Source organism: Oreochromis niloticus, linkage group LG4 (assembly GCF_001858045.2).
Source record: "Oreochromis niloticus isolate F11D_XX linkage group LG4, O_niloticus_UMD_NMBU, whole genome shotgun sequence".
Lineage (NCBI taxonomy): Eukaryota > Metazoa > Chordata > Actinopteri > Cichliformes > Cichlidae > Oreochromis > Oreochromis niloticus.
The window spans coordinates 21,329,278-21,352,068 of record NC_031969.2 but is presented as its reverse complement, the minus strand read 5'-3'; the positions used below and the strand labels follow the sequence as shown (position 1 = coordinate 21,352,068).

The following is a 22,791-nucleotide window of genomic DNA, read 5'->3' as shown; positions in this document are numbered from 1 at the left end:
ATGATAAGCCCCTCTGTATCACTGCCATACAGGCACTGCCTCTCATTGGCATAAGCAGGAAACGGGAGAACCGCTGAACTATTCTAGGAAGTCAACTCGAACCTCTTCTAATCTAATCAACACTGGTGTTAATTGCGTAACGGGGTAGTCTGTGTCAGCTGTGTCCTACAGAATACTCATTCAGGCTTAATATATATAAATAAAAACATTCAACTTAACTTTACTGGGCTGAATTGTGCGCACGTCTGATTCTATAGGCAATAAGACTTAAGCTGACATTTTGAGTTTTCAGACCATGTCCATGTATGTGTTTGAGGAATATGAAGAAAGAGGAAAAGTTAGCGGAGATGAACAGGAGAATGAAAATAAAGGAGGTGTAGAGAGTGCAGAAACAAGGATCTTGACTTTTTCCTTAAATGAATTGATGACATTTTTTTTAAATCCAGTTCTCAGCATTCTCAACATTGTAAAAACAGCAATGCCTTTCCTGTTTGGAAGTTGTGTTGGAGGGGTTGGTGAGAGGTTTCAGTTATCCCCGGCATCTAGGCTCAGAATGCCTTTGGGCACTAAATATTACCTAGCAGCATTCCCTCTCTGTCCATCTTAATCCTTCTTTTCTCACTTGAGTTTCTGGACAACTGTCCACAGCTGCCCCTTTGCAATGTCACTTGCCACTCTTCTTCCACCCATGTCCTCTTGCACCCCCCGCCCCAATAGGGCCCGTGCTGATCAGATGCTAATACTGAGTGACAATGACACCCAAATATAAGGCCTGGGCCCTCAAGTGAAGCGCAGTGGAGGGAAAGTGGGAGCAGATATGGGGTTACAGTCTCACAGATGAGTAAACTGAAGTCTGTCTTTTTGTTGTACTTTAAATTGAATCACAGCTGAGACACTTTATTTTTCTTAAAGGCTCCCAGGGTGTACACCCTTTTGTTTGTGATGTGTGCATGAGAAACAAGCAAGCAGGCTGAGGACTGTTTAGCCCCATGTTGCGTTATGTGGCAGGGTTCTATAAAAGCGCCGTCCTGCACCTGCCAGTCATGCCGCTACAAGACGCTGATGCTTTTGTGCTGATGGGGGTTAGTGGGTCAGTGGGTCAGTGGATAGCCCACCCAGCCTTTCAGTATCTTTTTCCCTACTTTGCTTTAACCACCAGGGGTGCATGTGTGTGGTAGTGTTTGAGTGGGAGATACACTCAGGCCTCGTGATCAAGCCTTCCAACTTGCAAATGCTATGCATCTGTTTAGTTAGAGATGGATGCAGCAGTGTGCTTATGAGCATTTAAGCAGGCATTGTTTGTTTCTGTGCACGCTTATGTTATTCCTGTGGGTAGAGCATTGGGGTCCTTTGTGGTGTCGCTTTGATTTGGGGTTGGACGGGGTTGTATGCTAGAGAGAACTCCTGCTTGCCAGCAAACCCTGATAATCAATTCTGTTTAATTAGTCACTGTACACACAGCTCCACCAGCCCCCTCCACCATAAATGGGAGGGACTCTGTCACATTGTGTTTGTCAGCAGCGGAAAGCAAGCCGTGGTGGGATCTGCCTCACGGGGACAACTCACACTCCACTGGCACCTCTGTCACTCTCCTGTCAGTCAGTGGGCAGAGAGTCTCACTGCCTGACAATTGCTTTCATTCTTCTTGTGTCTTGCAGGTGCATGCTGAAAGATCCTGATTATGAGATTTACACACAATCAGCACCTACATGGGCACTGTGAATTCGCATGCTGCTGATAAATGACATCCAAACAAACATGCAAAAAAAAAACAGCACATGGTTCCTTACTTTAAAAACTGTTTCTGCAACAATATGGAAGCAGAACAAATGCGCAGTATTTTACTTATCTACGTCAGATTTAGTCATTGCTTACTTTCTAAATGGAATGGTTTCCGAGGTTGTATGCATGCTAGGAGAGAGGAAGTTAATCTTTTGTTTGAGCATGGTCTGGCTCATTTCGGTGTGGTCTACCGGCAGTCTTCCAGAGGGAAATTCAAAGGCATTTGGAGTGGTTGGCCTGTAAAGCTGCTCAGCGTACGGAAAAGTGTGTGCCACAGTGATATGAAAAAGCAACCAGAGAGCCATGATACTCACTGAATACAATATGACCACATTCAAATTCCAGTGCCTTCTAACCATTCACGGTATCCTTCAAAGCTGTGCAGTAGTGCTTCACAGGGGACAAACATTCTCCCTAGAAGAAGCATTAACGCTTATGACACCAAATTGCCCTCAAACAATCCCAGGTTTCTTGTTAGAGATTAATTTTCAAGTGGGTGTCTCAGACACTGGACTCTTTTTGTCCTTTTTGTCATTCGGCTCACGAGACAGAAAAGGGAAAGTTACTAGATCCCAGAGAGAGGTGACTCAACTCCCTTCTTTTTTTTCCCTTGCAGATCGATGGGGGCAGGGCTTGGCTTGCCTGACGACCTGGGAGGGGGCGGAGAAAGCCAGCGAAGGAAGAAGAGGCTGTCCAGTCGAGGCTTTGAGCGACTCAGCAGCACACAGGTCAGGGTCCCCTTGTCCTACTCCCTTCTATCCCACACATAGCCAGAAATAAAAGAAGCCGCTCTTTGTTTCTTTGCATTTGATATATCCCTTTGTTGCATCCCATTTCTAATTAGGCGCTACCCTCAGGAGTTCATCCTGATCCACTGCTCTCCATATAAATGTCTGTCTTTTAGAGCTTCTCCAATTTCTTTTTTATTCTCTATTCTTGAGAAAACAAGGGCTCTCTTCACATTGTCAGAATACATGATGATGTCATTGTGATGTCATTGTGATGCTTTTGTGGCTTCTGTAAGCAGGAGTGTAACTGGTTTTCACCAGCTCTCATCTGTCTTTCTGTTGCAGCAGGTAAAAGCACAGAGCTGCAGAAAAAGCAGTCTTCACAGCATGCTCAACTCCAAGCTGGCTGGAGATGTGGTTCAGCTCAAGCAAAAGGCCCAGGTTAAAAAGAATCTCTCAGGGACAGGCTCGAGGGACAAGGAAATTTCACTCTGCAACTCCAACCTTAAGCATGGACACAGAAGCCAGGGCACAGGCAAACCAGACTCCAGGCGAGAGTCTGGGGGACAAAGTGATACAGGTAGATAGTGGCAATCATTGCACTGATTGTGCTTTTTCCTCCTGTTTTTAGTTTTACTGTGCAGAGTGTTTGGTTTTTTTTTTCCCCCCATCAGCAGTTACCCTTAGAGTTAAGCAGTGATTTATTTCTTAAACTTTCTCAGCAGCCAGTGGGGGACAGTGTCCACCAAGAGAGCTGGACCGGACTGGTGCGCTGTGGACGTAAAAAGGGATCGACCACTCTGAGCCAGCACAGAACAAAGGTTCACCGTGGCCAAAGGCACGAAGCAATGGAGGAGGAAGAAAGCTCACCTGCAGAGAGCGACTCCTCTGATCAAGGTGGGACAGTAAATACTGAGCCTGGAGACCTAGTTAAGTCAAGTTAATGATTAAGGAGACACACACTCTACTTTTAAGATTCGGATTAAAACTTTCTGTTTTGATGAAGCTGATAGTTAGGGCTGAATCAGGTGACCCTGAAACATGCCTAAAACATATGCTGCAATAGACCCAGGCTGCTGGGCGCACTGAGCATTTCTTCTTCACTCATCTCTTTTCGCTCTCTCTGTGTTTATACACCACTGCTGCATTTAATCATTCATAATTATTCAACTCTGGCTTTTTCTCCCATAGTGTGTCTTTTGTCCTGTCTTTCTCTCTCTGCTCTCTTCTCTTTGCCCTCACCCCCCAACCGGTTGCAGTGGATGGCTTCCCCTCCCTGAGCCTGGTTCTGCTGGAGGGTTCTTCCTGTTAAAAGGGAGCTTTTCCTTCCTACTGTCACCAACAGTAGGAAGGATTGTTGGGGTTTCTGTCTAATATCACAGGGTCTTTATCTACAATATAAAATGCCTTGAGGCACCGCCAATTGTGAATTTTTGCTATATAAATAAAATTGAATATCAAAATTGAAAGTTAGCTTTAGATATCTAAATGGGTAGCTATGAAAATATGACGGGGATTTTTTGAAACATTTCTACAAATTTCTACAAATAAAATAAAAATGCATATCTGACAAGTAGAGCTAACGTATTGAGTCTATGATCTAAAAGCTCCTTTAAATCTATATCGCCTTTTGCTAATTTCTAAAAAAATTGAAAACCAATCCATTTTGATGAGCGAGTGAAGAAAGATTGGGATGTATGTCTTGGCAGAGATGTGCATTTACATTCAACAGCTCAGTGGTCAGCTCTGTTGGCTGGTCTGGGCTGGACACAGACACACAACTATAGACACCTGGCTGTGAGAGTTTTGCACACCCCTGGAGACCAGCATACCAGGTCAAAGAGCCACTGCAAAGGAAAAAAAAAAACTGCAGTGACAAACATAAAAACTCATACTCTCCCTAGCACACACATTCGCAGTAGCATGTGGGTTCACACCAGGAAATACCACTGAAGCAAAGCAGTTCATATATCTTTCCTATGAACCGTTAAACTATTTACTTTAATGCTAATGAAGTGCCTGTGGATTGATTGGGAGTGAGTTAAAGAACTTTGCTGGTTGGTAATGACTTGGGGAGATGGATTGGATAAGCTAAGTTTTCTTTTCATGCCTTTACTGAATATATGTTGTATTGTTTCCTAAACCTGTTAGAAGATGAAGAAGAGGAAGGCAGTTGTGATACTGATGAAGTTCAAGATTACAAAGTCCAACCCTCTAGAGATGTCACTTTAAGCTCCTCCATGATTGGTCCTAGTCCATCGTCTGTTGTAAAACTGGAGGCCAACCAGAAAGCCAGGAACAAAAAACAAAGGCAGGAGCTTTATGGTAAGACTGCCCTTTGAAAATAATTGATAATTCAACGAAGCATCTGTTTTACATTTGTCCTCCTTTGTATTGTTAGCTCAGTCTAAATGTCCTTCTGTAATCAAACCATACAGGATCCCAGAGTCTGTCTGGTGCAGAGGGGGAAGTCAAAATCAGGAAGAAGTCCAACTCTAGGATGGGCATGACCACAGCAGTTAAAAATCACCAAGACCACCAAGATCGGCAGCCTGAAGTAGCAAGAAAAACATGTGGGCCCAGGTCTAAGGAACCTCGGTGGGGCAGTCTTGGGACCAGAGGCAACCGCTACAGAAGGAGCATGGGACTAGCTACCTTCCCCACCACAAGTGAGAGGCTGAAACGGGCAACCCGCAAGAGCACCATGTTGAGAGGAGCAATTAACAAGGTAAAAAAAAAAATTCCAATAGAAATTTTGATCAACCAATTTTATTGAACCACATATACTGAAGATATGACATAACAAAACTGAAGTACAAACTTTGCATTCGCTATATCTTCATGTGCCCTTGCCGTGGCAATAAGCTGCGATTCCTCTTCTCTCACTTTAACAGAGGAGAAGTTGCTGGCCAATTGGGGGCTCATCTTTGCAGGGCGAAGATGGAAGCAGGGGACAAAGGAGCAAAGACCAACAGGTACCAGCAGGCGAACAGCAAACAAACACAAGCTTTCAATTCTGGTCATATCTTACTTTCCAACACATTATTGTGGAACTACTATAAGCATTCAGCATATTTTGCATAGCTCAGCCTCCTGCTGAGTAAACTCCGCGGAGAAGACGATGTGTTATAAGGGAGGGACAAAACAAGTAAAATGAGTGCAGATAGGTAATGGTACAGGTTTTGTCCCCTGTGGTTAACTGCTAGTTTGAAAAGCATTATAAACAATATCTTATCACACTATTTCCACATTTATTATTTATTCATCTTTGCAGTCATTTATGCTTCCTTTCATCCCTTCTGATATGTTCTGTATAGCCAAAGGGACGAGCAGTGAGTCGTTTGTTGGAGAGCTTTGCTGCTGATGAGGGTTTTCAGATGGATGGTAGCAGCTTCTCAGAGGAAGAGGAGCACAGCAGCCATTCGCGCAAAAACCCTGAAGGTCTGAGATAAAATTTTATATCTTTTTTTTAATAGTGTTTTAAGTAGCAGATTGTAATGGTGAAAGTAACCATTTTAATTTTAACCAGGATACATTGTTCGCTCTTTCTTATGCAGTTCCAAACTGTGTCCTGACCAAAGAGCTGTTAACCGATGGCCTGAAGGTGCTGATTTCCAAGGAGGACGAGCTTCTATATGCTGCCAGGGTCCACACTCTGGAGCTACCAGACATGTAAGTGAACTCTGTTTTTTTAATATACACAACACATTTTTTTTAATGTTAGTCTTAATTTAACTCAAGAATGTTATCTTTCAAATTATATCCTAAAAACTTTTGTCTGACCGTTTGGTCAATGTTAACATGAAGTAAACCTTGTGCAAAGTGGCATTTTCATGCAGAAGCTGAGGTATGGCAAAAAAGGGCGTCTATATTCAGAAGGTTATTATAGCTGTCAGAGCCATGTTGATAATTAAAAGGATTGTTATATGCTCATCATAGAAGTTATTAATAATTTTATGCTTCTTACTTAACAAACGCCACATTATTCCATACTAGGCTCTGAGTATCAATACAGCTCCTCTGGTGCAGGCAGCAAAGAGATGCTATAACAACAGTAGAGTGGGAGTAACACATGACATGGGAGCCAGGCAAGCATAATACAAGCATCTGAAAATAGCTTCATCTTTTTTCTCTCTGCTGTGCCTCCCTCTAGCTTTAGTGTTGTTATTGACGGTGAAAGAGGAAACCGCCCAAGAATCTATTCATTGGAGCAACTGCTACAGGAAGCTGTAAGTTCACCTTGTTGCACCTAAACACTCTTTGTTAAAAGAAAGCCATGTCTCATCTTTGGCCATGACAATATATTCTTTCTTTGTACTTTTTTCCACATTGCCTTCCAGCTTTTCTTTCGCCTCTTTTAGCTTTAGCTCATTTCGCTTTCTCTCTTTCAACTTCCCTTGTTTCCTCTCAGGGGTCATTGAGAGCATCTAAACTTAAGTGAATATGAACAGATGGGCAGGATCTTTAGGTTTATGTGTGTGAGTATCTGTGAATGTCTGTTAAACTAAGCTCTTTGTGTGGGCTGGATAATCCCACCAAAACCAGGATCCATTCACGGTTTGGAGATTAAATAGGACATGATGCGTACATTACGTCCCCTTTACTGCCAAAATAAGAGCTAAAATTAACAAAGACATTATATGTGTATGAAGACCTGTTGTGATGCAAACGTTGGGTTACAGAGCTATCATAATATTGCCATTTAATTTATTTAACCGCTTCAATACCTTGGCTGGTTCTTTACCTGCTCTGTATTCACAATAGCTTCGTACTGTTTACTATAGCGGGACAGATTTGTTCATGCTGGTCTCTTTGCACTAATAACAACTGGGTCACTCAAAGCAGAGCTGTTGTACCCACATCTCCTCAAACTGTCTTCATTATTGCGAAACAGGGCACAGGACATTATGTTTTCACAAAACGAATATTCCAAAGACGAGGAGAGCTGAAAAGTAGAGCAGAGTTTAACTGGCACGATTGTGGTTTGCAGCTGTTAAGAGGCCACTGTAACTTTGCAGTGACTTCATCCTAAATGCTGTTGTGCTCATAGCTCACTTAAAATCCTTTAAAAATTAAAGGATAAAGTTGTGGGGTTTTTTAAACTTTGTATGCAACCAAAACTTCCTCGTGGTTAAGGATACATGCAGCATGCATAAATTTTCACCTCAAGTCTCCTGAAAGAAAATGTGACCTTACATTACAAAAACTAGTGGATGCCCATGCCCAGTATTGTCTGGCCTGTTCATGCACTTGGCTAGAAAATTTAAAATGACATAATGCTTTTTATAAAGGTGTTCTAGGTGAATGGATGCAAAAAGGGGGTAATTTTAACTCATTGCTACATGGTTGCTAGGCAACATGATGACATTATTGTATATAATGCATAATTCGTCTATTGCGGATATAAATGAGATGAGAAATTAAAACGATAAGATGCTTTCAAAAGGTCTTATAGGTCATTTTCACTTGCTACTAGCTGGTTGCTAGGCAACATGATGTCATCATAATATCTAGTATAAATAAGAGTCTTCAGGGGCATAAGATGTGCTTGTGTGCCAAGTTTGGCTGGTGTAACTCTGATTGTGTAGAAGGAGTTGGAGGACAAAGAAACGAACGCGCACGCAGACAGAGATTGTGCGTGTGTTATATTTTGTGTATTTCATGAATTTTTTCAGAAAAACTTTTTCATATTTAGTTATTAGTTAAGTTTTTTTTTAACGATAAAGCACTTTTAAATGTATTATATAAATAAAATGTACTTACTAACTATAGTAAGATGATTTTAAATATTTATTTACATTATTTATTCATTTATTTGTTTATTTTTTAAAGTTCAAACTTCACACCAAAATCACTGATTTGATATTTAGATTGTTTAGGGTGAGTGGTGTAGGTGACCAGTTTTTTTTATACATATATATGTATCCACTTTCTCCTTAATATAATGGAACTACAACATAAATTGCCTTGTGGCTCTTAATAAACAAAACTAAATACATAAATACATTCATTATAAAATGAAAAAAAGACAGTAGCTATGTCTTTTTCTAGAAATCATGACCTAAATACTTACAAGGGAAATGCTCACAAACAGGTCTCTGATTTTTTTTATGTCCATGCCGAACAAACAAGGTGTCCAGCTAACCCACACTGCTGTTCCTTTCACTCAGAATTACATATCACATGTTCATATGGACTCAAAGACAATAATAAAAATAAATCTTACTTTTTAAGTATTCTTTGCATAGTGTAACGTCCTTGCATTTTTATTCAGGTATAAATGCAGACATAGTCATACAAGAACACAATGTTGTTTCAGTTATCCTCAAGATGATCTTGCATGCCCATTAGTACACGTTAGCCTACTCTCTACCTTAACACTTACCTCCTCTCATCAATGTCAACTTGTTAATGTGATCAGTTTAGCTTTTTCTTTTCCTTTTTTAACTTTCTTTTCTATTTCTTTCCCGCTCATAGTGTCATTTTCTAACTTTCCTGGCAGTTTTATACCAAGTAGTTCTGGCAACACTGCTCTTATCTAAACACTCATCACATAGCAGCTGGTTCTAATTATGCCATACTTCCACTTTGGTGTCTTTAGATTAGTCCAAAAGCCATTCATTTGACTCTGACAGCAATACCCTGATACCCCCCCCAAAACCCCTGACACGCATACACACACACATGCACGTTCACATCCACACCTCATCAGTCAAAGGGTCCCTTGCCATAGCAACAGTAAATGAAAGCAACCTGAAAGAGCCCCCAGTGAGTGGCGGATGCTGGGGCTGCCTGCATTGTTGAAGGGAGGATCTGGCAACCTGCAATCACAAGCCCTCTATTCAGGCCCTCTTTAGTATTACTCAGCAAGTCAGGATTTACTGCATCATGGCTTCCGTTCTTTTCAGCCCTGACTGGCACATTGGCATGAGATAAGTGCCGCTTGGAAACGTGGCACAGTGGCTGCCCAAGCACAATGCTCCATTGCTCTCACACTGTTTGTATGTGTGTGTCAGTGTGTGTATGCAAGCATGTCTGTGTGTGCATTGTGTGGAACCTGTAATGAATCTTAATTATGTTTTGGTCTGACTCCAGGTCCTGGATATACGTCCAGAGTCGGAGGCTATGCTCGCTGAAGGGACCAGAGTGTGCGCTTATTGGAGTGAGCGCTCCCGCTGCTTATACCCAGGCTATGTTCGCCGAGGTGAGGCATCAGTTACAAAGAAAACTGAATATGCATATCGTCTGTTTTTATCACGGCTGATAGGGTGAATTTTTACCACTTGCAGGTGGTTCATCTGATGAGGGGAAGCAAGGCGGAGTGATGGTAGAGTTTGATGATGGGGATCGAGGGAAGATTTCACTCCCCAACATCCGCCTCCTGCCTCCAGGATACCAAATTCACTGTGGGTGCCTCCTCTTGGAGTAACATGGAATTAAACCCTTTTTGTTGGGGTGTGCGGCATACTGTGTTAACTAAATGCTGATAATGTTCTACTTTAGGTGGAGAGCCATCTCCTTCCTTATTGGTTCCCAGTGGTTCAGCAGCCAAGAGAACTTCCAGTCTGGAGCAGGCACCTATCAGTGAGAGACCTTCAGACAGACTGAGCACTATCAACACTGTAAACACCACCCAAAGTCTGACCGTTATTAAAAGAAGACCAGGTGAGAGTTAACCCCTGAAACCATGTTAACCTCCAGTGTTACATGAGCTGTTATGAGTTTTAGCGGTTTTATAAATGATTTAGATCATTTTATTACAGATTGAAAGAGTTTTATAATCCTCTAAGAAAAGGTACAACAAACAAAATGATAATTAACAGTTCTATATAATATCATCATTTTAGACGATCATCACTGTGGAAAAGCTAAAAGCAAATTTTAGATAACCTATAGTATTAGCTATACTAAAATAAAGAAGATCCAAAATTTTCATTTTGATATTTAAGTTAAAAACTTATTGATTCATATGCACAAAGAAAACAAAAAAGAACAAATTTTGTTTATTTATCTGTATTTTCTATGAATTTTTAACTTGACGATGTGATAAAGAATTACTGTAGTTTAGTAACACTGCAAATAGATTCATACTCATGAGGGCCATGTTTGTAAATGATGAAACCTCTGACTAAAACTGAAGTTGACCAGAAAGTCAACTGATCACATTTCACACAGCTTTGCCACCGCAAGCTAAAGATCGAAAAGTTGCCAGCAACACCAAGTTTCAGCCACTGACCGGCCAGGTCGCACCCCTAGGAGTGTGTGGCCCGTGCTGAGGTTTTTCCATCATATCCAAAAGGCTTGCTGGACGAGGATTTGGGCAAAACAGTGCACCGTTTATTTGCAATTTATTCATCAGAAACTGTTCAATAAACAACATTTTTTTCCGCCATAGTTTTGGTAGATATTTGCAGACAGTGAAGTTAACATAACAAATATTGGATGTTGGAAGTTCTTCATTGCGTCATTGCTTGGCTATATTTCTGCACAGCTGGAAATCTTAGTCTGCGTCTTCGCTCTGCTTTTGTCGTGTTCCATTGCACACATATATTTATCCACCAGTCTCCTCTAGCTAGCTCTGGGTCATGATGGCAGCCTGCACATCAAAATGTGTATAAACAATATGTGCTGCTAGGCAACCAGGCATGCCTCGATTCTATGGAGGTCAAAATGACCTCTTTGCCGGTTCTAGGTATCTTTTTTTTTTTCTTTTTGTCTCTCATCACACCCCAGAATTCACTATGTGATAATTAAATCTATTTTAGGAAAAGTCATGAAATAAGAGATAATGGGGTTTTATTTTAAGAGAGTTTTAAAATGCCAAAGGAGTCGAAATGAACCCTTTGGCAGTTCTAATGTTAAAGATGAAGACATGTCTTATCTCATAACAAAACACTGTTGATTTTAACAAGAAATTTAGGAGTTCTTGACAATAATTCAATAAACAGACTGCAATGCAATCTAATACAACAGCCTTGACAAAAATACTTTGTGAAGTGTGTATTTTTCAGCTTTGGTTCGCTGTTAGAACAGCTTATTGTTGTGTTTATATTTAGTTATTTTCAGTATCATTCTAGACATATTTTATTGAAAGGTGTTTCTACTGTATGAAAGGTATATCTAATATATACTATGTACAAATACACACCCGTGTTTGCTCATTTGTGATTTATTGCTAAAGCATATTATATGTTTCTTTCATTCTAGGGAGACCAAAGGGTTCCGGGAAAAAACAAAAGCAGCAGCAAATTGAGAATGCCAATAAAAATCCTTCACCTTTCCTGGGCTGGAGCTCATTGACCAACACCAGAAAGAGGACGTCTGATAATCTCTTTCAGTTCAACGGTGCACCCAAGAGAACCTTGAAAGGAAAGGAGGATGACCTGTTCTCTATGACTCATTCCCAGTCACAGGCTTCCATCCCAACCAAAGGCCTTTTCAGCAGCAGCTCATTTGAGGTGGATTCCTTTAGAAGCATTGCAAATGGTTACTCTTCCTTCTGTACTCAGTCTGCAGGACCAGGTTCGGCTTTATCTTTGGGTTCCAGAAGTGGGCTGTATGGTGAAAAGCGCAAACAAGATGAACTGGTTATGCCAAGGAGCAAAAGGTCTGGACAAGAGTTCCTCATCAAGTTGGATCATGAAGGAGTGACATCCCCCAAGACAAAGAACAGCAAGGCTCTGCTGCTGCGAGGGGCATCTTCCAGTGTAAGTGGCTTACCCAGGACAGAAGCATACTCTCATCCAGTCCTGCTGGTTAAGGATAACAAGAAGGGAGCCTCCAGAGTAGAACTTCTTCTAAAAGGGACCACACCTCAAAGAAAGCCCTCTCCTTCTATGCGTCTCGGGGAATATGGTGACTTGGGCTTCAGCTCTCACAGAGACTGTCACAGCTCCTACTCTGATCTGGATGATGAAGAGGAAGAAGAAGAGGAAGAGAGGAGGGCTGCACTGGCTGCAGCCTCAGGAGGACTAAGGACTGCTGGTCGCTTCCTTTCTCGTCTCTCGGTCTCCTCCTCTTCTTCAGGTTCTTCAAGCTCCTCCTCTTCAGGCTCTCTTTCAAGTTCCAGCCTCTGTTCCTCTGAAAATGATTCCTCGTACAGCTCAGAGGATGAAGATAATTCAACACTGATGCTGCAGAGTTGTCTTTCTTCCCATCGGGGGCTCCTACAACCATCAGAACCCTCTACATCTTCAAGGCCTCGCCAGCATGCCTTTGTGGCCAAAGCTATGGCTGTTTCCAGTGCCAAAGGTGCCACCCCTAACCAGGTCTCCCACAGCAAGTCCTTGAAGAGGAAAGAATGTGCAGGCTCCATGTCTAAACCAACTAAGGATTTTGTCAAGAAACCTAGGATGCTTCCAGATGAGGCTACATTTATTCCAAGGCCCAAGATGTCCGCATTCCTTTCAGGAAGACAAATGTGGAGGTGGTCAGGAAGCCCTACACAGGTGAGAATAGGCAATCAATCGGTTTAGGTTTTCTCTTGCAATATTAGCTCAAATAGTTTACAATACTTGCCCCTTGAGGTCAACAAACATCAGTAATAATCGTCATTATCAAAGAGGATTGGTCAAAGTGTCTGGTTTTTCACAGAGGCGAGGACTTAAGGGCAAGGCCAAGAAGCTTTTCTATAAGGCCATTGTGCGAGGCAGAGAAACGGTGAAAGTGGGAGATTGCGCTGTGTTCCTCTCAGCTGGACGCCCTAACCTCCCATATGTGGGTCAAATTGAGAACTTCTGGGAATCATGGACTTCTAGAATGGTAGTTAAAGTCAAATGGTTCTACCACCCTGAAGAGACAAAGCTAGGGAAAAGGCATCGAGATGGCAAGGTAAGCTGTGTTGATATATGGGATACAGTGCAGACAAATATGCCAAAAATGAAGAAGCAGGCAAATACATTTCATAATACTGTTTTCGTAGCTATATTTGTAACTTTTTGCTTTATGAACAGCCTGTAACTAATCCCTTATTTCTGTCCAGCATGCCCTTTATCAGTCGTGTCACGAGGATGAGAATGATGTCCAGACAATCTCTCACAAGTGCCAGGTGGTGAGCAGAGAGGAGTATGAGTGTCTGACTCGCAATCAGAAGCCGAACAGTACCTCTCCAGATCTGTACTACCTGGCTGGGACGTACGATCCGACCACTGGTCAGTTGGTCACTGCTGAAGGTGTTTCCATCATGTGCTGATCCACTAAGGGGACACACTACTGAAGAACTTCTTCGGAGGAAGAATATAACGTCATGATTTCTCCTTTTCAACCATTCATTCTGGCAGAATGGCTAATGTTATTTGGGTTTGCCTCCAGGACCCACAGACAAGATGTCAGCACCAAAGCTGGACTGACTGACATTACACACTGGAGTCTGTCGGTGTCTAACATTTGTGAGGCCGTGAGCATAGCTGGTTGATCCAGTCATTAAGAATAGCAGAAAGTCTGTGTCTTTCTGAGCATAGCAAAATTCAGTAAGTGACATTTCAACCATCTAACTAATCTCTTTTAAAAAGATCCTTTGACAGCTTCACAACTCCTTTTTAAAAACTCATGCTTCCAGCTCCTATCAAAAGGAGAGCTGAAATTGTAGTTGACTGTAAAAATAACATTAGGCTCAAGAGTCAATGTGGACCAATTCTTTAAAAGGTAGCCTTACCTGAGGGAATGGAAACAAAAGTGAGGCACGGGGCTCGACCCAAGCCTCTTCATTCCAGGGAAGTTGAAAACATGTAAAGGGTGTAAAGTTGATGTCTGTAAATATTTTTAAATGTTCCTAATGAAGCCATACACTTCAGTACCTCTCACCTGTCTTAACTGTTCAGGTGTATATTGTATAGTTCAATTATTGTATTGTTGTCTGTTGTCTATATGTACATAAAAGCTATTTTATATAGGAGTTTATTATGTATATATGAAATGTATCTTTCCATGTTTGCAATTGATTTATTTTTATATGGGTGTAGAATACATTACATTGTGTGTGCTTTTTCTTTTTTCGTTTGCTTCGGGAAGTTAAGGTTGAAGATGTTAGTGTTGCACTGCATATGCCCTGCTGAGAGAGACTGAAACAGAGCACAGACAAAGACAGAAGGATTTAGTCTACAACAGGACAAGACTCCCTTTCTAAGAGAAAGGTGTCATTCTGTTTAAAAAGAAAAAGAAAAAACCCCCCACATAGGTCAAGTGGCTTTTTGCGTAATTGTCTGTTCCTTCACATTTTCGTTTGGCTATTTTTTATTTATTTACCTCTCTGATGGTCATCATCACAAAGGCAGATCAGACTAAACCGCAGCCACGGGTCAAAAGTGATTTAAGATGTGATACGAGCGTACTGTTACGGCACAACGTTTGTGTGTGATGAGTGTCCCGACAATATAATCGTGTCCACACAAATCAGTGTTACACAATACTGGATCTTCTAATGAAAATGTGTTAAATGTGCAATGCACTCATCAGTGCATAGTTTAGCATAATATGGCCTACAAAATACCAAAGTGTCTTTAATATCTTAATTTCCTTTATTTAAAAAACAAGCACCTGTACTGAACACAGAAATCACTGGTAACTTATAAAATAATTGTCCTCCACTATGTGCAAATTTACTGGCTTTGCATTGTGACAATGGTTTCTTGCACACGTACCTGCAGTTTTGGTTAGTACATAAATATGTACCAAAATGCCACCTGGAGGTGTGACTGTGAAGGTCAAGGTACTGATAAGGAAAGAAGATGAGTACTGACAATTTGTTGAAATGAGTCCATTTTTAGTTTCATTAGCCGTCTGTGTCTATTTTGTACAGTACACATACATCCTTGATGCTAACTGTGAAGGACAATCAGATTCACAAAGCAATGGACATAGAGCAGGTTTACTCGATCTGGAAATTACTTATGTTATTTAATTTGTGCCAAGTACATTTTCTCTATTTTTGTCTTGTTTGATATGCAATCCTGAGTATTTTTTTGCTCACAAAGTTTTATTTTGTTTGCCAACATTTTATTTATTGTCAATGTTGCTGTTCATGCCAAGAGCGCTTTATGAGAATGTGACATTGTTTTTTTCTTGGTGTGATGTCGCATTTGCATTTCTTAAATAAAACTGGTCTTATAGAGGCCATTTAGTGAAAAAAAAAGATTAAAAAATAAAGCAACACTGGATTCTTCTCATCCAAAAACCTCTGTGATTTAATTCTGTTATTTTGACTGTTTCCCACTCATCTTACTGTTCATTTTCTATTACCAAACATTACATCATTATATGGACAAAAGCATTGCCCACACCTCTTAATCTTTAAGTTTCACTGTTTTCAATCAAGCAAAAATAAAAGTCAAGCAACTGGCCACACAGTCTGCTTTTATCTGTAATAGGATGCCACTGTTGTAACAAGTCAGTTTGTGAAATTTCTTGCCCCTAGATATTTCCAAATCTCTGATTACATTAACATCAGCACGAAAACTGTGCTCCCAGAGCTTCAGGGCATGAGCTCCCATGGCTGAGCGGCTCCTGTAGGTGTAATGTGTCCGTGGCCCAGTACTTTTGTCCGTATAGAGTACGTTTAACCCTGTTCTTTTGTTAATATATATTAGTTTTGAGTTAATTTTGTGAAGCAAAAATAAACACATTTATTTATTTTATTTAAACAGAAATATAAAACTGCACTCTCCATGCGTGCACACTATAAATCTGGCAGCGTCATTAACAAATGTATTAAACCACCAGTCATAAAAACAAGAAAGGATAAAAAAATCTGTCAAAAAACTGGTTAAAAAACAAATTTATATAGTTATTTATTAGGCATTTTATTAGGCAAATAATAACCAAATTCATGTGTTTATACCCAAATTTGAGCCGGCACACTGGACTTCTCTGACAAGTCAGAAATTCATTAATCAAGGATAACACTCAGTCACTAAAACTACCTTTTTCTGTTCAGGAATGCAAGTACATTAACTGTGACTTGGCAGCTTTATTAAAAAATATATTTTAAAAATAACATGCTTTTTTTGTAAAAAATTACATTTGAAAATTCACAGAAAACAGCAATTACATTTTATGATTAAAATTATCATTTTGATTAAAGAGATAGTGAATTAACAGTGATTACAGAAACATAAAAATGTCTCTGGTAATTACCAATACTGTTAATTTAGGGCAGCTGTCACACAAACCTTACACTGGGTGGTATCAAGCACTGAATATCAGCAAGACAGAGTGATATAATTCTGCTTCACACTGTTACTAAGACAAAAATGATTATGGTCTTCTGAATGTGTCAAATGGACACAAAATTGAAGTCAGAAAAAGAAATAATAAAAAAATAAGGCTGTTAATGCAAATGGAGTAACTAGTTCAGGCAAAGCACTGCACACTCTGTATCGTTTGAACTTAACAGTCACCAAAACATAGATTCGTGAAGTCAGCACGCAATCGTCACGGCAAGCTCGTGCTTGTTGCACATTACACTGTTTACTTTTTACTCAACTCACATGACTTATTTCTACTTATCTACCTTCTAACTACAAATTCCCCAGCCTCCACCACTTCTAGATGTTGGAGGGACCTCTTGTCATGTTGCACATTATGTATATCACATGCACCATTTACATGTCTGTGCTTGGCTCTTTTCTTTATACCCCTTAGGGAGCTTTAACATGCTCCCCTTAGAATACTGAGGCTACTTGGATTCATTTGCAAAGCACCATCAAGCACAAAGCCCCCTTTTCTGCCAAATTCTTTTATTTGTTCCAATAAATCCTTTGATGTAAGTGTCTCTGGCTGAACTAAGTTTATGTGAGCTTTGTGTTCCTTAGTAAATAGAGACAGATCTGTCACAGCATCAAATAAAGCCTAGTGGGTTTAGCTGCCAAGCTCTGTAAATATGATGTTGACTGATTCAGAGATAGATGTGAATTTGAATTTCTGTGATTCAAGATAGAGTATATTTGTCTATTTTCTTTTAAAAATGAAACGGTTCTTTGGCGGTGTTTGTTTGGTGGGGGTGGCAGACAGACATACGATCACCCCGAAAGGTGAATAAAACTAGAATTTTCTCCACTCTCCTCCCAAAAGATCCATAAAGCCTAGAGTGCTAATCACATGAAAATGTCTATATGTGTAAATTCTGTACAAGCCCTGTGATGTTTCTATATAATTCAGTAATATAGATTCTCAACATAAGACAAATAACAGAAATGTACAATTCATATTCATATTTGCCTGTTTTCAATCAAAATAAACAGATTTCTGCAAACATTTTTCATATAGGACGTCAAATAAAGGATATAAGTAAAGTAGAGTGCTCTCTAGTGGAACACAAAGCACGTTGCATATAAAATAAGTTTAAAACACCTTTTTTTTTTCACAAGATTTGATCTCAAAACACCGTCTAGTATCATGAATTTTAAATAGAGCATGAAATGCCTGCAGCAATATAGACCCATGCTCATCCAATGCCTGAAGCAGCAGGTACATTCCTCTGTCCACCCACACGATCCGTAACCTACAGCATCTGTCCATTTGCATATATGCTTATCGGCGTTGACAAAGCCAATTTCTGTAACCTGAAACAGGGAAACAACCACTGACGAGGCCTGAAGGAGACACAATATGGGTCAGTGACCTTTCTCTGCAGGCCCAGGGGTCTTTTTGTCCTGCATGGAGCCTGGGCGCCGCAGCCCCGCCCCCTAATGCCCGGGCAGGGACTAATGGGTACATCAGTCATCTCCAACAGCGTCCCAGTGAACACAAACAGTTCTATTTACCACCACAACCTTTTGTGTTGACTATGGCCACTGCCCCGTGTCCAAGCCGTTGCCTTTCCTGCGTCAGCAGGACTCAACTCAAGCAGTGGGTTAAGAGTGGGTGTGCGCGAGTGTTAAGGTCATTATTATGTTTTGAGATAGTTTTGCTTCATTACTTCTCAGTACACATAAGACTCATTAGAAATCTAATAGGATAATTTTGGGTTTAATTAAAATACTTTTGACAAATTATACTCTCTGAATTAAGCCAACTAAACAACTTGTTTCTATGAGGAAGATAAATATCACTAAAACACTTTGGTACATCAGACCGCATTCCTCAAAGACTGCCTCAACTCTTCAGCTGCACCCCAACCCCAGTGTGAGATCTCACTCAGACTGGTCTGCCTGCCTTACATTTCAGTGCCTGTCTGGTTCAGCTTGGTGAGCATCCAGACCATGTTGCTCAGTGTCAACAGGAGGAATGCTTTCCTGCACAAATATCTACACCTCATAAATGTCTCGCCTTCTGCTTGACCCTGTCTGGCCTCTGACTGTGACGAGGTTGAACAGGGGACAGACAGCCTGGTTTTGTGTGCGCGTATGCGAGAGAAGGGTTGAGGTGAGGTCTCGGGTCTTAACGAGGTGCCGGGAGAAGAGAGCAGGGCAAACAGATCACTCGGGCTCTCACTGCTTATTTTTAAACGACACCCTGATCATTCTTCTAGAGCAAATCGGTTACGGAGCAGCTACAGCCATCGCGGAAAAACCTCGACCATATTGTACTGGGGAATTACCATAAATCACATTCGTCAATGGTGAGAAGCAAAAGTCCAGCCACAGCGTGAGAAATGAAAAACATCTTTGATATCAAATGACTCATGGATATGAGGGAAAAAAACATGTTGCAGGGTGCTGGATATATAAAAATGTAAATGCTCAATAAAACGAGTGTTTTGGTGTCTAATCGTAAAGAAACTGTTAATATGTTAACAGATAAAGTTTAAATATGGGGATCTGAATGCTTTTAGCAAATACCCATAGTTCTTCAAAGGGATATGCTGGAATAAAGGCATTAGCATATACAGACGAGTGACAAACTAAAGAAAAGGGCAGTAAAAAGTGTCCAAATAAGCGACTAAGTCACTAAGTGCTATCACAACACCTTCAGAGCACCTTAGCATTGATTATAAAAGTCTTTTATAAAAGTCTACAGGAGGGAAGAACCCCATATCGTCTAAAGCTTTTCGCTCAGTTGTTGTTCAGTGATTGCATGTGAAGGCCAAAGAACGTGATTCACATAGTTTCCCAATCCATCAAACTACTCAGTGACCTCTCTCTCCCTACACGTGGGGAATTTGTCATCCTTGAAAAGACCCCCTCCCACGAGCATAGAAATATTTCATCATGGGATAAAGGTGATCACAAAGAACACCTTTGTATTGATTTCCTTTCATCTAAAAAAGGGGCAAATGGACTCAATCCAGGTCATGCAACCATGCAAAATGCAAGTAGATATCCTGGAGGAGATCCAGTGGCTCCTCCTGGAAGGGTCAAGAGTTCAGAGTTTTCCTTTATTTTGTCACCTGTCTGTATGCCAACATGCAGTAAACTCACTAACTGTGCTGTGTATTGCCTCCTGTGGCTCCGTTCCAGCCTCGCCACCCCTAATCCATTTCTCTGTTGCTCATTATTAGTGGCTTGTAAAGATTCTGTATCAGCTATGCTAAAAGAGCTTTTCACAGTATTACATGGGATTACTGTTGCTCCTCACCAAATATGTTGTGTACAAACTCTGCTGTAATATTACCAACATGTTTACATGGTAGAGACAAAATAACTGCGTGACTCATTCCCAGGGTCTCCCCCTCTTTTCGTTTCTGATTTGTGTTTTATCTCACATTCATCTCTCTCTTCCTTTTCTTTTCTTCTGCAGCATACATTTGTGTGTTCATAACTAAGTGAACGATGGTAATGAAAAGAGAACAAAGCTCAGGAAAGGGGGATTCGTATAAGTATATGATGGCTGTCTCACGGGGTTAAGAAAAAAAGCAAATGCTTAACTACATGGTACGAAACACCATCATGTGTTTCAAACTGCTCAATCATAGTGCAGTTACCCAGCGTGGCAGCAATTGTTGCGGTTTTTAAATGTGTGTCTGAATATAAAATACCAAATCTTTTTCTGACTCCGTTTTTTTGCACATGACCGAGCTATGGAAAAAAGGAAGAACAAAAATATGTCAGTAATTCTGCTTTCGGCCGAGCTCCCCTGCATAGTCACAGGAACTACAGCAGCGGTCACTTGTCACCCCTAAGTCAACCTCCACACCAGAATCAGCTCTCGCACATGTACAGATTGCCTTAGAGTGTCCCTTTTGTCACATTATGAAACAATACTGTGCCAAGAGCCGCAGTTGTTCTCTCACTGTCCGCAGTGCTCTGCTGACCTAACAATAGCAGGAAAAATTACAGCCTGTCATGAAAAAAGGGGCCAGGCGCCTTCTTGTGCTATCCTACTTGCAAATGCAGGACAGCTGGAAAAGCTCTATATCCCATAAATAACAAAGGAAGGCCTTTGACCACCTTAAGAGGGAAATGAGATATACGTTTAATGAGCTGCATATTCAGCCCACAGGTTGTTAGTGTTTAGATTTCTGATTTGGGAGGATGGGTGTGGACTGCTCTTTAATCATCCAATCACAGACCAGCAACTCAATGCATTTAGGTATGCAGACATGATCAAGACGACCTGCTGAAGTTCAAACCGACCCTCAGAACGGGGATGAAAGGTGATTTAAATGACTTTGAAGATGACATGGTTGTTGGTGCCAGATGGGGCGGTCCGAGTATTTCCGAAACTGCTGATCTGCTGAGATTTTCCCACGTAACCCTCTTTTGGATTTACAAAGAATGGTCCTAAAATGAGAAAATATCCAGTGAGCGGCAGTCGTCTGGGTAAAAATGCCAGAGGTTTGGAGTGAATGAACAAATTACTTTGAGATGTTAGGAAGGCAACAGTAAGTCAAATAAACACTTGTTACAACCAAGGTATGCAGAAGAGCATCTCTGAACACAGATACATCAAACCGTGAAGCAGATGGGCTACAACAGCAGAAGACCACACCAGATGCCTACCAGAGTATTGTTGCTGCCCGTATCCATTCTTTTTGACAGCTGCTTCCAGCAGGATAGTGTGCCATATTGCAAAGCTCAAATGATCTAAAATTGATTTCTTGAACATGACAATTAGTTCACTGTACTCAAATGCCCTTCACAGTCATCAGAGCTCAATCCAATAGCGCACCTTTGGGATGCGGTGGAACAGGAGATTCATATCACAGATGTGCAGCCGACAAATCTGCAGCAACTGTGTGATGCTATCATGTCAATATGAACCAGGAATGTTTCCAGCACGTCGCTGAATCTGTGCCATGAAGAAATGAAGCAGTTTTAAGGCAAATGGTCATGGTGTACCTAAATAAGTGGTTGGTGAGTGTATGAGTCTTGCCTTAAACTCTTATAATTAATCCTTTCCATCAAAATGAAAACATACAGGTCAGAAATGGTATGGGACCTGAGGCCAGAATAGAGCATTATGGTTTACTTCTTTCACAATACACGCCTCCTCTTTTTCCACACCTTCTTGTGTAGTGGTGTTTGTGCATTCCTGTGATGACAACCCCTCCATCTAGTTCTCTTGGGTGTTTACCCTCTTTCACGGTAGCAGAGAAGCAGCTCCCACCATCCCTCCTCTGTTTACTTTGCTCTTCTCCTCTATTTACTCTGTGCTCCAGCGCCCTGGCGCACCACGCTCCAAACAGCTGTTCCATTATGGAGAGAGCAGGCGCTTCAACCGCACAGTGCTGCCACACAGCTCTCTTTGACAGCCCACCCTGGTCGCTACCATGATGACTGCCTGGCTCCGCTGGCACGCCCGCCATTGTTGCCATAAAGCTCAGTCTCCCTCAATGCCAGAGTGGCTTCTGGGCATAGAGTCAGGCGGGGCAACTGTCAGAGATTGTCTTCAAACCGCAAGACAAATTTGCCAAGTTCAGCTCTTGATTAAGTGTCTCCGTATGGATGCAGTTCTGCGGTGGTTCAAACAAGCAGAAATCATATCCAGATGATCTAGAATAAACTGGCACAGGCACCTCCAAAGTGAAACAGGGGTTTTTAATAGCGCGACATTATGATAAGATACCTCCTCTGCATTTTCATAATTTTGGCACATTTTCTTCAGGTAACCTAAATATAGCATATTCATACATGATCCACATCTATAGTGACCATTCACCCATATAGTGGACAATAATCCTTCCCTCTGAACACTTTGCCTGGCTTGCTATCAGGTAAAAAGGAAGACCATTGTCTATCTGACTGCCTTAGGGTCATTATAACAGGAATCTCAAGTGAATTATTTTTACCCTTCGCATGTTCGTTTTCCTGCTGATGTGCACAGCTGGTGCTGAATCAGGAGACAGGAAACCTAGGAGAAAGGCCACCAAGCACCCACAGGCTCCCAGTGGACCGCTGCAGTGCCC

At 41.2% G+C, this 22,791-nt stretch overlaps 1 protein-coding gene across 1 annotated transcript in view; it reads left to right on the top strand.

The window, feature by feature from the left end:
• Positions 1 to 15,681, top strand: part of bahcc1a (BAH domain and coiled-coil containing 1a) — a 61,663-nt gene extending 45,982 nt beyond the window's left edge. Inside the window, exons 15-29 of the mRNA XM_019357428.2 lie at positions 2,399 to 2,510; positions 2,856 to 3,090; positions 3,198 to 3,407; positions 4,662 to 4,835; positions 4,949 to 5,238; positions 5,405 to 5,485; positions 5,828 to 5,951; positions 6,068 to 6,182; positions 6,664 to 6,739; positions 9,606 to 9,714; positions 9,800 to 9,916; positions 10,014 to 10,175; positions 11,718 to 12,958; positions 13,104 to 13,340; positions 13,492 to 15,681. Coding sequence (XP_019212973.1) covers positions 2,399 to 2,510; positions 2,856 to 3,090; positions 3,198 to 3,407; positions 4,662 to 4,835; positions 4,949 to 5,238; positions 5,405 to 5,485; positions 5,828 to 5,951; positions 6,068 to 6,182; positions 6,664 to 6,739; positions 9,606 to 9,714; positions 9,800 to 9,916; positions 10,014 to 10,175; positions 11,718 to 12,958; positions 13,104 to 13,340; positions 13,492 to 13,701 — 3,493 coding nt within the window. The 3' untranslated portion in view covers positions 13,702 to 15,681. The remainder of the gene's footprint in view (positions 1 to 2,398; positions 2,511 to 2,855; positions 3,091 to 3,197; positions 3,408 to 4,661; positions 4,836 to 4,948; positions 5,239 to 5,404; positions 5,486 to 5,827; positions 5,952 to 6,067; positions 6,183 to 6,663; positions 6,740 to 9,605; positions 9,715 to 9,799; positions 9,917 to 10,013; positions 10,176 to 11,717; positions 12,959 to 13,103; positions 13,341 to 13,491) is intronic.
• The last annotated feature ends 7,110 nt before the right edge of the window (positions 15,682 to 22,791 follow it).